The sequence below is a fragment of the Martes martes genome, assembly GCF_963455335.1.
Source record: "Martes martes genome assembly, chromosome: 8".
Classification (NCBI taxonomy): Eukaryota; Metazoa; Chordata; class Mammalia; order Carnivora; family Mustelidae; genus Martes; species Martes martes.
This window is the reverse complement of record NC_137895.1, coordinates 14862205-14878193: the sequence shown is the minus strand read 5'-3', so window position 1 is coordinate 14878193 and position 15989 is coordinate 14862205. Positions and strand designations below refer to the sequence as shown.

The 15989-nt window shown below is 48.4% G+C and overlaps 1 protein-coding gene across 2 annotated transcripts in view; it reads left to right on the top strand.

The window, feature by feature from the left end:
* Nucleotides 1-15989, top strand: part of ABTB3 (ankyrin repeat and BTB domain containing 3) — a gene marked incomplete at its 5' end in the record, with an annotated part of 295926 nt that overhangs the window by 247913 nt on the left and 32024 nt on the right. Inside the window, 6 exons of one of the 2 annotated variants that reach the window (XM_080811272.1) lie at nucleotides 1510-1599; nucleotides 3579-3680; nucleotides 5638-5731; nucleotides 5848-5983; nucleotides 6714-6934; nucleotides 8374-8552. In XM_080811272.1, the coding sequence (XP_080667398.1) occupies nucleotides 1510-1599; nucleotides 3579-3680; nucleotides 5638-5731; nucleotides 5848-5983; nucleotides 6714-6934; nucleotides 8374-8552 (822 nt within the window). The remainder of the gene's footprint in view (nucleotides 1-1509; nucleotides 1600-3578; nucleotides 3681-5637; nucleotides 5732-5847; nucleotides 5984-6713; nucleotides 6935-8373; nucleotides 8553-15989) is intronic. The other variant, XM_080811273.1, reaches the window with a different exon arrangement.

The window sequence follows — 15989 nt, the reverse complement described above, 5'->3', positions numbered from 1 at the left end:
TTCCTGGGCAGTGAGGAGTCCTAACACACACACACACACACACACATTTTTTAAAAACAGGGAATTATAACATCTTGCCTTTCCTAATAATTTATATTAAAAGTACTTTGCAGTATCATTAAATACTTTATTAAATCACTTTTAATGGCTACATGAAATGGTCATGTTATTTATTCAGTTTACCATCCTTGGTTGTTAAATATTTAGGTTGTTTCTAATTACTTACGTCAATAATGCTGAGTTAAACACACAAGTCTTTGTTCAAATCCCTGATTGTTTCATTAGGGAGGGTTTTTTTAACTGAAGTATAGTTGACACAATGGTTTCAGGAGCACAAAATAATGATTCTACAATCCTGCATGTTATGCTATGCTCATCATTAGGGAAATTCTTAAAAGTGGAAATAGTGGCTCAAACACATCAACCTTTCTAAAGGTTCTCAGTCTCAAATTACCTTCCCAGAGACTTTGTTTCCTTATACACACCCTCCAACAATGTATGTGTTTCCCTATTAATCTTTTACTTACCTTGTGCGAGGATTTCACTGGAGCCTTACTGTCTTCTTTATTTAGAAGAGCTCTTTACATATTAAACATATAACCCTTTGCTATAATATGACAAATATGTCTCAGTTTATTGTCTGCCTTTCAATTTTGTTTATACTGTTCACAATTTTATGTCCTCAACACTAATGATTTTTGTTTGTGATTTCTTCCATTACTTTTACACCTAAAAACGGATCCAATTAGATGTCTTTTGTGGTTTTAATTTTTTTTATCTATATCTCTAGTTGAACTAGAAATTATTTTGGTGTATGGTGTGAGATAAGGCTCTAATTGGCATGTTTTTCCGAATAGCCACATTTACAGCACTATTTATTGAAAAATCTGTCCCTTTCTTCTATTGGCTATGGAACTTCAAAATTAGCAAGAGTCACAAGCAAATAGGGAATTCCTAAAAGCCATTCCTCATCCTCTTGCCTTTTGCTTGTAAATGATAATGTCAAACCAGACGTCAGTGGTGGAGGCATGCTCAGAGGCATCCAATTTCCCTCGACACTGACCGGCAGCTTATATAAAGCAAAGATGACACTTGTTATATTGAGAAGAAGAAAATGTCAAGGAAACAGTGTTTATGAACTAAGTAGTTTGAACTGATGTCACAGAATCCAGAAAGTTCCTAAGACCCATAAGCTGAAATCAGCCACTTGTTTTAGCAAACAGTCTTAGGTCTACTGTTCCTTAGGACAGATGAAAATACTCCAACTTAAAAAAAAAAATAATTCAAAAATAAAGGGCAGTTCATCTGCTCCCACTTTTTGCTTCCATTTTGGTTTTCAAAACATGGATGATTGTGACCTTGTAAGTCCTAGGGCAGCACATTTATTTTTTTAATGCTGGATTTTGAATACAAGCATAGCCACCTACACGCAAGTGAGAATTTCCATTTGTTGAGTGACACAGCCACCGTGTAAACCCTCTCCGTTCTCTGGTTTTTAACCCGCTGCAGGGCATGACCCCCCTGATGTACGCCTGCGTCCGTGGGGACGAGGCTATGGTTCAGATGCTGCTGGATGCCGGAGCTGATCTGAATGTCGAGGTGAGGGGGCAGAGCCCTGCAGGGCCCCTCGGCCTGGCTGTCCCCGGAGGGGGGAAATGAGCAAGGGGCGGGGGTGCTTTTTCTCCCGAGAGCCACCACTGAGGGTGCTCAGTCCAGCAAAATAGGTCAGACCAGCTGGTGGATTTCCTCCAGCCCAAGGCCCCAGCCCAGCCACACTCCAAGGGGCTGCAGGCATGTACACTGCATTTTAAAACAACCAACGGAGCTACAGGGAACACCGGCTTTCCTTTGCTTCAGCCAGACGGAGTCTGATTCTTACTGCTGATCCATTCCTTTGGGGATCAGGAGGGAGAGTGCTCTCCTAAGCCATCAGCCCTTTCTGCCTAATACAGAGCTGATCCGTGTACCCCGACCCGAGGTGTCGCTCCCCCAGATCTTCCATCCTCCCAACCAAATCCGGATTGTCTCGCCCGTTGGCCAAGTGGGAGCCCCAGGTCTTAAAGCCAATCGCAAAGCTTCCTAGGGGCAGTGCGATGTGTATAGTGGAAAGCACTCCCCACGGGCTTTAGAATTTGACGCTCAGGCTCAAATTCAGAAACCGCAGAGTCTTAGCAACTTGCTTTTGTGCTTGGGCGGGTGGCTTAACCGTTTGGAGCCCCGGCGTCCCCATCCGCAGCAGGGAGAGCATCATCACACCCATCTCAGTGTTGCTGGAAGAATTAAATACCAAGGGTACCTAGCCTAAGTTTGGGACTCAGTTAATATCGGTTCCCCCCCCGCCCCCAACACACCATGAGGCTTGTAATAGGTGAATTCACGCTTTTTGACCGTGTTCTATCCTGTCTGTCTGGCAGCCAGCTCTTGGCAGCCCCAGAGGCTGGAAAGGTTGGCACGCTGCGATCCCAGCTCAGCAGCCCTATGAAGCCTTGTTAGTTCAATATCAGATGTTCTCATAGTCTTACTACCGGGCTTTTTTTTTTTTTTTAATTAGCAATTTTTATATTCCTCTGAGGAAAACAGGCAGTAGACACAGTTTTGCCTCCAGACCATTTTGGATATTACAAGTTTCAAGTATTGGGGACTTTCTTGCCTGCCATGAATCCCCCAGCACCGTGCAGACCCCTGCAAGGGCTCCTGATCTTTGGGTCCTTGGTGGGCTTCTCTGGTCCTCTCTGGCCCATCCCATGGCTCCCAGCTCAAGGCCTCCCCCCACCCAGCCCCCTGGCAGGTGATTAGTTAACTCAGCTGCTCTGAATGAAACAGGCATCACAGCTAGATGGCCCCAGGGGTGTTCGGGAGAAAAGCCATGTGTGGGTGCCAGTTCCTGCAGAACCCCAACCATCAGCTGCCCTGCTGCCTCTCGTTTGGCCTAGGGTGTGTTGAGGCCCCATATTGAAAGACTGAGGTCAGATTGCTCACTCATGGTTTGTCCAGGGAAGGGCCCGTGCCCAAGTTTCCAGCAGCATCAGGGTCCTTGTCTCCCAGAAAGGCAGCCAAAGAGTGAAATGAGGACAGGTCAGGTGAGCTGTGACCAGATGGGACTGTCACTCCATCGGATGGGTGGTGACCACCCCTGGCTTGAGAGCTCGAAGCAGACCTCGCCTTGCCTGAGGTTTGCTGCTGCTGAGAGTTTCCCCTAAAGGTGTGGGTGTCGTGGTCTGGCATCTCATGCTCTCTGCCATGCCATGGCCTCTGAAGCACCACCCTTCCTTAAGCAGAAAGAGGGGGCAGGCTGGGGAGCTGGCTCCTGGTAGCTGCCATCACAGCTTCTCCAAGGTACCTTAGAGGAGGTCCAAAGCCATCAGTTTAACTCCTTTCAGGTGAGAAGCAAGAAGGAGTCCTTCTGATGCACAGAGGACTTAAAGTCACCAGCCCGCTATCACCAACATTTCCCCAGGCACTCCCAGGATGCCCTTCTGTACATCTCTAGCCCACGTGCCCAACCACAGATAGGTCAGATTTGCTAGTCGAAATATTGTCAAGGTCACATTTTGAAAATAACTTCAATTTGTTTATAGGTTGTCAGTACTCCTCATAAATATCCATCCGTCCACCCCGAGACCCGCCATTGGACGGCTCTGACTTTTGCTGTGTTGCATGGACATATTCCTGTAGTTCAGGTATTAATGGATTTCCCTATCCACGTCTGACCTTTAATTTTACCTCCTTCATTATGCAAATCTGTACCTCTCCCGGCATGCACAGTCCCTAAGAGATTCATATTGGTTAATTGCAACAAAGTATAGCACATTCATATCATATAAACGCAAATATCATATGTAATGATCTATATGGCCTGGCTTTAACCAATATGAAATTATCATAGACCCACACGCAGCCTCACACACACGAGTGGCACATGGACAAAGCTGTTCCTGGTTGCTCGGGGGTGGGGCCTGAGCTGTGATGTTGTGGATTTGCTCATTTTGCTTGTCGTAACGTGAACATAAGACTTGACTGGTGTGAGACCTTAGAACTTCCCCTTAGGTATGACCCTGGTGTTTGTGTAGAGTCTAGTGGTTTCTAACCAGTGGAAAGAAGCATGCCCAAGTCGCCAAGGCAGTGGTTCTAAAGGACACTTGCTGGGACCCTGCTTATTAAGAATCTGATCCCAGGTCTAGAGTAGGGCCTTTGCACGGGTCTTCTGAAACAGTCCCCAAGGTATGGAGAGATGTCCTCATCCAAGGTCCTCTGGGCATTTAAGTTGTATTGCTTGAACTCTTTGGTTGTTGTACAGTTGGTGTTCAAGGACGAGCCATCCAGCACATTCTAGATCTTAAACTTGGTCTTCAGTGCTTCTGAAAAAAAAAAAAAAAAAATTAGCATCCAGGTCCATTGCCCCTCCTGGCCTCATAGGGCTGAGTTTTGGGTACATCAGGAACACTTGCTTTTATGTCGTCCAAGTCTCTTAGAGGTCTACAGGGCAGGAAAGAGTGTTCCAGGGACCATTGGGCAATGCTGGAGATCCACAGGAATCTTTTGTTGTTTCCTCGGTCACGGGACTCCTTCAGACAGATCCAAAGTCATGTTCCAGGAGGCGGAGTGTAGGACTTCTGCCTGTGCAATGCTCTGTAGAGTGTCATGCCCAGTTCACTCCTGGTAGAGGGATATAGGAAAGAAGGGATGGTGGGGGGGGGGGGCGGTGGCCTAGTGGATACAAACAACTTCCCTTAAAGTGCAGGGACATCCTCAAGCCTTGAAATCAGGAGGAGGAGCAGCGGGCAGCCAAGCAAAGCCAAACAGAAGTGAGGCCACCTCTCCCCTGCGGGTACACAAGGCACAGAAGGGCCTTAAGCACAGAAGGGCCCTCTCCCAGCTGTGCCCTCAGGGAGCCCTGGATAGGTAGTAAAGAAGGCGGATTGCTCCCCCTCATTTTCCAACAGCAGTGCTGAGAACACATTCACTGTGAGCGAGATCCAGCATGGACAGCCTCCATCTTTAAGAAGCCCAGATATCTTTGGGAATGCACAGAACAGAGTAAACTCCTCGAAGCTCACTCTGCCACTTAATTAATTGATCTAGCTGGCCAGGAAACTTGCTCAGCTGTCCTCGGAGCTACCCAGAGTGTTCTAGAAGGGACTTGTGCCCTGGTTGGCCCAGGTGGTCCCCAAAGTCCTTCAGAAGTTGAGATTCAGTGGTTCTAAGAGACCACACTAATGCTCTCCGAGGCTTTGTGTGCCGGACCCAAAAAGGGAGTCTTCCAGCACTCTGGCGCCGTGAGCACCGAAGGCAGTCCTTCTAGAGAACTGAACGTATATATCAATCCCCTGGCGATCTTACTGAAATGCAGACTCTCATTCAGTTGGTCGAGGTGGGGCCCGAGAGCCAGCATTCCCGACAAGCTCCCGGGCAATGCTGATGCTGCTTTCCGCGGACCACACTTGGATAGTCCGAGCTTCTAGGAGATTCAAGGGGCTGTCCGTTCACCGTCTGGCGTCCGGCTGCCCTCTCCCTGTGCCCATGGCCCCTGACCCAGAGGGAGGGCAGGAACCCTGGCACTGACCTCCACCAGCTTTTCCTCATGCGTCCTCACCGTGCATGTCCTCAAACGTCTCAGTGGCCACTCTTCCTCCGCAGCTGCTCCTGGACGCTGGGGCCAAGGTGGAGGGCTCCGTGGAGCACGGCGAGGAGAACTACTCAGAAACCCCCCTGCAGCTGGCCGCCGCCGTAGGTAAGAGCCGCCGAGTCTCGTCCCCACCGAGGGTCTGCGCCACCTTGGCCCTCTGTGTGTCTGTGACTGTATCTCTGCTTGATTCGCTTATAAAACCCCCTTCTCTGGGCTTGCAGGAAATTTTGAGCTGGTTAGTTTGCTGTTGGAGCGTGGTGCGGATCCCCTGATAGGAACCATGTACAGGAATGGAATTTCCACCACCCCCCAGGGGGATATGAACTCTTTCAGCCAGGCTGCAGCCCATGGACACAGGTAGGCTAGGACGGGCCAAAGCCACAAGGTCCCAAGCGGTGCTTGTTAAAAATGCAGATTCCCAGGCCTACCCCAGACCCGCTACATCTCTGGATGTGGGGCCCAGAGGCAGGCCAGACCCCAGGCCTGGCCAGAGTGAGCTTAACCGCCAGCTTCCTGCTCAGAGCCAACTCCACGCAGTGCACATCCACTCAGACAGCCCTGTTTCGTGCTCTCCCGATCAACTTTCACCTCACGGAGACGCTCCCCTTGGCCAATGTTGGTCAGAGCCCATCACCTCAGCTGCCAGGAAGGGACAAGAATCCGTTTTAAAAAGAAGAAAACCCCACACGTTTGGTTACTCCTTGTCTACATTTCCTTCAAGATTTACCCCATCCTGTTTTATTCCTCAGAACCCAAGTAAAGCAAACTCACTGTGGGGCCCTGTGCAGGCTGACGGTTAAAAGGGCACGGTTCTAGAACCTTCCAGATACTTGAGGAAAGCACTTAGCTCCAGACTGCCCTCAAGGAAACATAGCCAGTCATGCCCCACTGTCTCCTTCATCCTTAAGACATAAGCACCCGTGGTCAGGCCTCTGAAACCACCCCCCAACCCCACCCCCACCCCAGAGTCGTTCCCATCATTCCATTGTCTCCCATGAGTGGTGTCCCCATGTCCCACACCCCGTCCCTGCCCCGACAAAGCCCTTCCATCTCTGAGTGTCTTCCTCTCTGGGTTTATGATTGACAGGAATGTGTTCCGCAAACTGCTCGCTCAGCCAGAGAAGGAGAAGAGTGATATCCTGTCCCTGGAGGAGATTCTGGCCGAGGGGACTGACCTGGCGGAGACAGCCCCGCCTCCCCTGTGTGCCAGCCGCAACAGCAAGGCCAAACTGAGAGCCCTGAGGGAGGCCATGTATCACAGCGCTGAGCATGGCTACGTGGATGTCACAATTGATATCAGGAGCATAGGTCAGTCTGGGCACCCTCCACCGCTGGCCACAGCACCCCTGCCCAGCCCTAGCTCACTGACACGCACACACCCACGCACATACACACAAACACACACACACACACCACGGGGCCAGGGAGCTTCTCATGTGCTGGTTGGAGCACAGCCAGGCTAAAACACCCACACGATCCCCAAAGGCCCATCCAACCCCAGGTCATTTTCTCATGATTCCCAAACTCTGGACCCTGAGAACTGAGGAATCGGAATCACCTGGGAGCTTGTCCGAATACAGATTGCCAGGCCCTACACCCAGAGGCTCTGCTGTCGAGGGTCTGGATGGATAAAGGCCGGAAATCTTTATGTTTAACAATCATCCCAGGTGGTTCCCAGTGGTTGGTGAATCACTGCCTTAGAGAACCAGGTCCATGAAGGAGCGGCCAGGCGACCGGCCAGGAAGCCCTGAGCTGCAGGCACAAAGCCGTCCTGGGGGAAAGCAAGGCAGGGGTGGCTCCTCCTGAGTGAGCTAGCTCAGATCCAGCCCCTCCGTGTGTCCAGGGACTGGGCTAGCCCTGCCCTCCCCGTCTGGGCCCAACATGGGCCTTCAATGGGACCAGTGTGGCAGGTGGAGATGGGCAGAGGGCCTGAGGAGAGGCCCCCCCTGCTGCCACTCTGGACGTGGGCCTCTCCCTCAGAGTGACTGTTTAGTACGTGGGACACGGATGCCACTGCCCCGAGAGCCTCTTTAGCAGGACGATGACGCTCTGGACTCCGAATGGCGCGCTCTTGAGAAGCAGTAGGGACGTGCTCTTCCTCGGTGTCCGGCAGCTGCCCGAGAGGTTTCTGGTACAGGAGGGAGGCCTGATGAAGCATCCACAGATGGCAAAGCTGTTTCTCGTGCAGGGCAGCGGCAGGCACGGGTATCCTCCCGGGTCTCTCTCTGACATCCCATGTCTGTCCTGAAGGGGGCAGTAGAGGGTCCAGTCCACCAATAGGCGTCACCAGCTCTGAGCTCTCATCTGGGCCCAATGTGCTGTCTCATCCTGGGCAAGACCCTTCCCTCCCTGAGCTTCCGTCCCCCACCCAGAAGGCAGAAGGGGTGGAGGTGGACGGAGTCAGGAGCCAGAAGTAGGGAGAAGGTGTAAGCAGCACGTGACAAGTCCATGTTCTACATGACAGTTAGATCTGGTAAAACGCAGCTCCTAAAACCATGGACGGCGTGCGCAGCTGGACACTCAGAGCTAAGGGACCTGAATTATGAGCTTCAGTTTCAACATCCATAAGTCTTCAGGGAAAAAGGCTACACTGGCGCTGTTCACCCCACGTCGGGCTCTTGTCTTGGTCTCGTCATTTGGTGCTGTCCTGGAGAAAGGCCCGCTTGCAGATAAAAACACACCTTCTGTTGTGGTTGTTTTCTGTCTTGTCCTCTCCTCCCTTCCATGCCCTCCCCTTCCCCTCCCAGGGGTCCCGTGGACACTGCACACGTGGCTGGAGTCTTTGCGGATCGCCTTCCAACAGCACCGCAGGCCTCTCATCCAGTGCCTGCTGAAGGAGTTCAAGACCATTCAGGAGGAAGAGTACACGGAGGAGCTCGTTACCCAAGGCCTGCCCCTGATGTTTGAGATCTTGAAAGCGAGCAAGGTAGGAGAAGGTTAACGCTCTTGCGGTCGGTCGGCGGCAGAGAGCAAGGCGGGAGGTTCACGACCTCGCCAGTCCCTTGGCCTGGTCCTGCCCTTTGGGTAGGAATCCCACGGTCATGGCCACTGGTGGCACAAGCACCCAGCCACTCCAGCTACTTATGCCGTCGTTTGGGCCCACAGGACAAAGTAGAGAGATACCTTCTAACTCAGGGAGTTTACACGAAAGCTGGGTGATTTCTCATGTGGCCCAAGGCCCTCTGAGTTTATGAAACAGTGTACAGTGGGAGGCATGGGCTCTGAGAGGTGTGAGTCGGTCAGGGAAGGTGTCACGGAGGTGCAGAGACATGAGCAGGCCTGGATGAGCAGATGGGAATTCAATGGGAAGAGGGAAATGGTACAGCTCCTTAGGTCAACGGGATACGGACCCTGGAGAGAATCCTGCAAAGCCAGGCCCTGGAGAAAGCTTTTCGGGTACAGAGGATCAGATGAGTGTCACCCCTTCCTCACGGGCCTCCTAATTCCTGCAACAGGGAAATGCTGCAACCCCATTAAAACATCAGTCCAGCCCTTAGGCCATTATGAGATCAGTTCTTAAAAATGTCTTTGGGGTCACTTGTTTGGCGCTACCATATAGATGTCTGGTCCGAGCCAGCAGGCCTGTGGGTTTACTGTGTGTGTCGCTGGAGAGCTTTGAGGACAGACAGCAGAGAGGGGCCCATCCCCCAGCCACCCACTGGGGTGGAGAGCCAGGAGCAGTGGGAGACTGTGACCGCTGCCCCACCACCGAGGCCACGGAAGCACCAGGCGTGGCCAGTCTGCCTGAGACACTCTGAAGAGTTTGTCAGTTTCCACATACCCTGGAGCTTCTCAGCGGGCCCCATGGGGCTGTATAGCACAGCGGTTCAGAGCGAGGCCTCTGGAGCCAGGCTACGGGGATTCAAGCCTCGCTCTCCCACTTCCCAGCCTTGTGACCCCACTCAAGGTACTTAACTTCCAGCTGCCTCAGTGTCCCTCCCTGATAATAATGTATTATTATAATAATATATTAATTATAATAAATAATAATTATTATTAATTGTTATTAAATAATAATAATTATTATATTAACCTCTTAGGGTGGTTGTGAAGATAACAAGAGTCAGCACCCTTCAAACTGTCCCTGCAACTTAGTGCGGGCTTTGCAAGTGACTCTGCCATAAAGACGGCCTCACCAGAGGATGTGGCACTATTTCCCAGAGGGAGCTCTGTAGAAACCATCCCCTCAAAATATTTAACACCCCACTGCAGTGCACGTACCAACCAGCCACAAAAACTGACCTGAGAACAGGCTAGACTCTTGGCCGTGAGCTCTTTCTTCAGGCTAACATTGGGTTACTCCAATTTCTCTCCTGCAGAGCCTCAAATACCCTAATTCACAAAGGCAATCGGGTGTTTCCCAAACTCATTTGACCTTGGAACCCTTTTATAATGAACTGTCTCAAGGCACAAATGAGGATTTTTTTAAGCTAAAATGTATATTTTATATTTACCATAGAAGATTATATATAAATGTTTTATTTATAGTAAATAATGTATACTTACTATAGAAAAATATATATATTATATATTTACTATATACTATGTAAGTATATTATAAGGATTAACTCAATCTTCACAAACTACCTTGGAAGGAGGTAAATTTCTTATTTGCATTTAACAGGTGGGTAACTGAGGCACAGAGCAGGTGATCACTTGCCCAAGGTCACACAGTTAAGTGGCAGAGCTGGGCTTGAACCCAGGCAGCCTGGCTCTAGCACCAGCCTCTTACCCCTTTGCTCCGGAACGCACTTTCTAGAACTCTGAGGTTCCCTCTAAGACAGTGAGGGCCCTGAAGTCTCAGGGGGAATGGGCCTCTGAACCTAAAGGGCAGCATGGGTTCCCCTTGCCAGGCTGGGCCAACAGGCTGTCCAAAGAGTGAGAGGGGCACAGAGAGCTGCCTTCTGCGGATGGCAGGGTTGGCCCAGCAGCAAAGCAGCAGCAACACGGCCTGTCTGCTCTCCAAGCCTCAGAACACCTGGCCTGGGGTCCAGAGCAGCTCTCAAGAGATATTCTCATCAGCAGCCTAGCCTCAGTCCGGAGTCTCAGGGCCCCCTCTGGGCTGGCTTTGCACCTAATGGAAGCCCCACCAGGACCCAAAGTGGGAGCGGGAGTGCCAGCCCTTGCATTACAAGCCACAGCGATTCCAGAGAGCAAAACCTGATGGAAGCATTCAAAACCAAACCCTCCCTGCCCCTCACTCTTCAGCCTTCCAACTTTGAATGAATGAATCAATGAATGAAGTGCACTTTGACCTTAGCAATTACCTAAGAAGCCACTTCAGTGGAAAACATTCCTAAATCTGTTCCCAGGGTTAGAGGTTTGTTTGTTTTGTTTTGTTTTGTTTTTCTTAAGATTTTTTTTTTTTTAATTTGACAGAGAGAGACACAGCGAGAGAGGGGACACAAGCAGGGGACGTGGGAGAGGGAGAAGCAGGCTTCCCGCTGAGCAGGGAGCCCGATGTGGGGCTTGATCTCAGGACCCCAGGATCATGACCTGACCCAAAGGCAGATGCTTCACGACTGAGCCCCCTAGGCACCCCAGAGTTAGAGGTTCTAACTTGTTTTTGGTTTCTTGGTCTTTGTTTGTTCCATTTTTAGGCTATAGTAGGAATTCCAGAAATTACTGAGGCATCCTGTATATTAAGTAACCCTAATCCATAGGTTTTTAAAGTAAGTTAAAGTAAGTTGGAGTTTTGGAGTGTGACATACATACAGAAAAGTGCTCAGATCATAACTATAGACCCTAACGAGTTTTCACGTTAGTGAAATATACCTGTGTGGTTAGCACCTAGCCCAAGAAAGAGAACATTACAACACCCTAGCAGACCCCTTATGCCCCACTCAGCTACTACCCGCTAAAGGACAGCTGATGGCTGGGCGGTAGGAGGGGGGGGGGGGAGGGAGAAGGGAGGAGCCTTTGCCAGGAGATGTGGACTAGAGCCTGCTCCCCATCAGCCATAGTGATCTTCAAGGGTGGACGGAGCCAGGGATGAGGCAGGAGCAACAGATTGTCAGGAGCAGGCAACTTGGGAAAGATGGCGCGCTCAGAAGAGCTGGGTTTGCTCTTATAGGGGTTCAGTGGCAACCCCTACTGGTGAAGTGTGGTATTACACATTATGTACATTGGCAGTAGGAGGAAAGAGGTGATCTGATTTCCCATGGCATGGTGTGAAGCCAAGCATTCCCAGAGCGTGAGTGATATCCTTACGGTCAAAAGAAGACTGGAGAAAGATGGGGGCAGAGAAATCCAAGGAGTTGAGATAACTGTACAAAGCTTGCCCTCCCCTGCGTCCTGTTGGAGGATGACAGTAGCCACACATCACACAACCGGCCGGCATTGTTCCTTCTCTTTACATTAACAGAGTCCTGTTCACATCACGTCTGTCGTTCTGTGTGGACGGGTATCTGGTTTCATCAGGTGGATAAGAAATAGTGGATAAGGAGATAGAAATCCCAGAAATAAATTCACTTTCTGGTCAACTCACAGAAATACAGCTGTCCTGTAAAGGAAAGCATATGCCTTCCCATCTTTGCCCTGTGCTCATTCGTACATTACTTGAAATCTGGTTGCAGGTGTGTGTATGTTGGGTATTTTTTTTTTCTCCCTCTTCTAAATTTTACCTTCAAAGGAATTCAGCGTCTCTAGATTTTCCAGGAACAGAACAATATAGCCATTTCTTAATATACATCTGTTTAAAGAAAGTTCCTGGTCCACTTCTCCCACACGGAACTCCCCAGGGCATTGATTCATTCCACAGTCACCACGTCTGACTATGCCACAGTGATGATGGGACAGACACATTCTTTCTCCTCCTGGAGCTTGCACTGTCCAGAGGAGGGGCAGACACCTGGTAAGCAAGGAGATGGGTCAGCAAAAGAGAGTGAGAGCTTGATATATGCTAGAAAAAAAAAACAAAAACAGTGATACAGTGTCTGCAGGGGGCGGGGTCGTCAGGCAAGGCATTATGTAGCCAAGGCGTAAGGAAGGTCTCCCTGAGAAGGTAGCGTTTGAACAACCACCGAAGTGAGGAAAAAGCTCCAGCCGTGCAGAGGTCTGGGGGGGCAAAAGCATTCCAAGTGGGGAGCTGAGGCTCTTAACAGAAACGTGCTTGGTGTGTTGAGGTGACAGGAAAAAGAGCAAGGTGACTGAGGCAGGGGGACAAACGAGAATCAGAGGAAAAAATCAGATTGCATGGAGTCATTCTCCATGGTGAAGAGTATGGTGTCCCTCCACGCGCGGTGACTAGAACACCGCTGGAGGTTTTAGAGACAAGACCTTATCTGTGGGGGTTTTTTCTTGTGATTTGTACACGGTTTTATTTTTGCTCAATTTTTAATTGAAACATCTTAGTTTTTTAAACTTTTGATTTTGAGATTATAGATTCACATGCAATTTATATACTACTATATAGCCTTTGCTTGGTTTCCCCTACTGGCAGTATCTTACTAGACTATGGTAAAAAACCACAACCACGATATTGATGTGATACAGTCAACAAGCAGAGAATTTCCAACCCCCGCAGGATTCCCTCATGTTGTACTCTCAGCCAAACCCATTTCCCTTCAGCCGCCACCCCATTCTTACCCCCTGGCAACATCTAATCTGGTCTCCATTTCTCTAATTTTATTTCAAGGATGTAATTTCGGGGGCGCTGGGGTGGCGCCGTCAGTTAAGCATCCGACTCTTAGTGTTGGCTCAGGTCATAACCTCAGCGTCATGAGACTGAGCCCCACATCGGGCTCCACGCTCAGCCTGGAATTTGCTTGAGATTCTCTTTCCTTCTCCCACTGCTCCTCCTGGTCATGCACTCTCTTTCTCTCTCTCAAATAAATAATTAAATCTTTTCAAAAAAAAAAAAAAGAATGTAATTTCGGTGGAATCATATGGCATAGGACTTTTTAGAATGAGATTTTCTCACTCAACACAATTCTCAGAAGATTCTTTGGGTTGTTGGATGTATTCATAGTTCGTTTCTTGTCATTGCTGAGCAGTACCCCATAGCACAGACATACCACGGTTTGCGTGCCCACTCACCCACCAAAGGTCAAGGACAGCTGAATTGTTTCCAGTTTCAAGCTGTTACAAATATAGCTGTTCTAAACATTTGTGCACAAGGTTTCATCCGAATGTATGTCTTCCTCTCTCTGGGATAAACATCCAGGAGTGTGATCGCTGGGTTGTATAGCGCTAGCTGTGTGATTTGGGGTTTTCTTGTTTGTTTTGTTTTGTTTTTAAAGATTTTATTTATTTATTTGACAGACAGAGATCACAAGTAAGCAGAGAGGCAGGCGGGTGGTGGGGGCTGGGGGTGGGTAGCAGGCCCCCTGCTGAGCAGAGAGCCCGATGTGGGGCTCAATCCCAGGACCCTGGGATCATGACCTGAGCCAAAGGCAGAGGCTTTAACCCACTGAGCCACCCAGGCACCCCTGTGTGATTCATTTTTAAAGAAAGTGCTGAACTGTTTTGGAGAGTGGCTGTACCATTTGACATTCCCACCAGCAAAGCAGGAATGAGCCCATTTCTCTACATCCTCGCAGTTTGGCATTACTGCTCTTTTTTTTATTTTAGCCATTCTGATAGATGTGCAAGTGACATCTCGTGGTTTTAATTTCCATTTCCCTAAATGGCTCGCGGTGTTGAACATATTTTCATGTGCTTATTTACCATCTGTACGTCCTCTTCCGTGAAATGTCTCTTTGTGTCTTTGCGTGTGTTCTAATTAAGTTGTCTGCTTTTTAGCTGTTGATTTTGAGTGAGACGGATCTTTGGTCAGATAGGTGGTCTGCAACTATTTTCTCCCATTTGGTAGCTTTTTAAAATTTTTTTAATCCTTTTGACAGGGTCTTTCACAGAGCGAAAGCTTTTAATTTTGAGGAAATCTAATGGATCAGTGTTGTTGTTTTTTTTTTAATGGAGATTACACTTTGGGCATCAAGTAATAGAACTCCTTGCCTTGCCCTAAATCATGAATATTTCCTCATATTTTTTCCTAGAAATTTCAGTTTTATGTTTTCTGCTGAGTCATTTTGCATTCATTTTTATGAGGTGTGGGACTTCCATCAAGGTTTTTGGTTTTTGTGTGTTGTTGTTGGTTTGCCTATGGATGGTATCTTAGCTTCCCTTGTTGGACAGGCTGTCTCTCCTTCATTGAATTACTTTTGCACATTTGTCAAAAGCGAGTTGGGCATATTCGTGTGGGTCTCTTTCTGGGGTCTCCACTCTGCTCTGCTGATCTGTGTGTCTGTCCCTCCACCATTAACCATACCATCTTTATTAGTGTAGATGTAAAATAAATCTGGAAGTTAGGTATACTTACTCTTTCCATTTTATTCTTCTTCTTTAAAATGATGTTAGCCATGTTCTTTGGCTTTCCATATAAATTTTGTGGTTTGTTTTTTTTTTTTTCAATTAAACTCTACCCTCGATGTGTGGGTCTAGAATTCATGACCCCAAAATAAAGAGTTACATGTTCTGTTGACTGAGCCAGCCAGGCACCCCTCCATATAAGTTTTAAAATAAACTTACCGTATCAAAAACAACAACCAAATCCTGCTGAAATTTGGGTGGGCGTTGTGTTCAACGTCTAGGTCAATGCAGGGAGAATTGACCTCTTTACTATATTAAATCTTTCAGTGTATGAATTGTATTTCTTCATGTACTTAGATTGTCTTTGATTTTTGAGATTTATTTATTTATTTGAGAGAGAGAGAGAGAGAGAGAGGGAGAGCAGGGAGAGGGGCAGAGGATGAGGCAGAATCCTAAAGCAGACTCCCTGCTGAGCGGGGAACCCAATGCAATGCTCCATCTCACGACCCTGAGACCATGACTTGAGCCGCTATCAAGAGTCACCACTTAACTGACTGAGCCACCCAGACGTCCCAATCGTCTTTGATCTCTTTCATCAATACTGTGGAGTTTGCAGCATACAAGTCCTGTTTTGTTAGATTTATCTATACGTGTTTCTCCCTTTTTTGAGCAATTGTAAATATTTTTATTTTTCTGTCCATGTGTTCGTTGCTCGGACAAAGAAATACAATAGATTACTCTATGTTTATCTTGTATTCTCCAACCTTGCTAGATTAGTTTATTCTAGGAATTTTTTCTAGATCTACTGGGATTTTCTACTTAGATAATCATGTCATCTGCAAATAAAGATAGTTGTATTTCTTCCTTTTCAATCTGACCCTGAAGATTTCTTCGGGGGAGAGTTTTTTTCAATTATGCATTCAATTTCTTTAATAGCTGTACAGCTGTTCAGGTGATCTATTTAATATTGGGTGCGTTGGGGTACTTTGTTGGGGGGGCATTGGTTCATTTCATCTGCGTTGACAGATTTATGTGGGCAGAGTTGTTGGTCGTA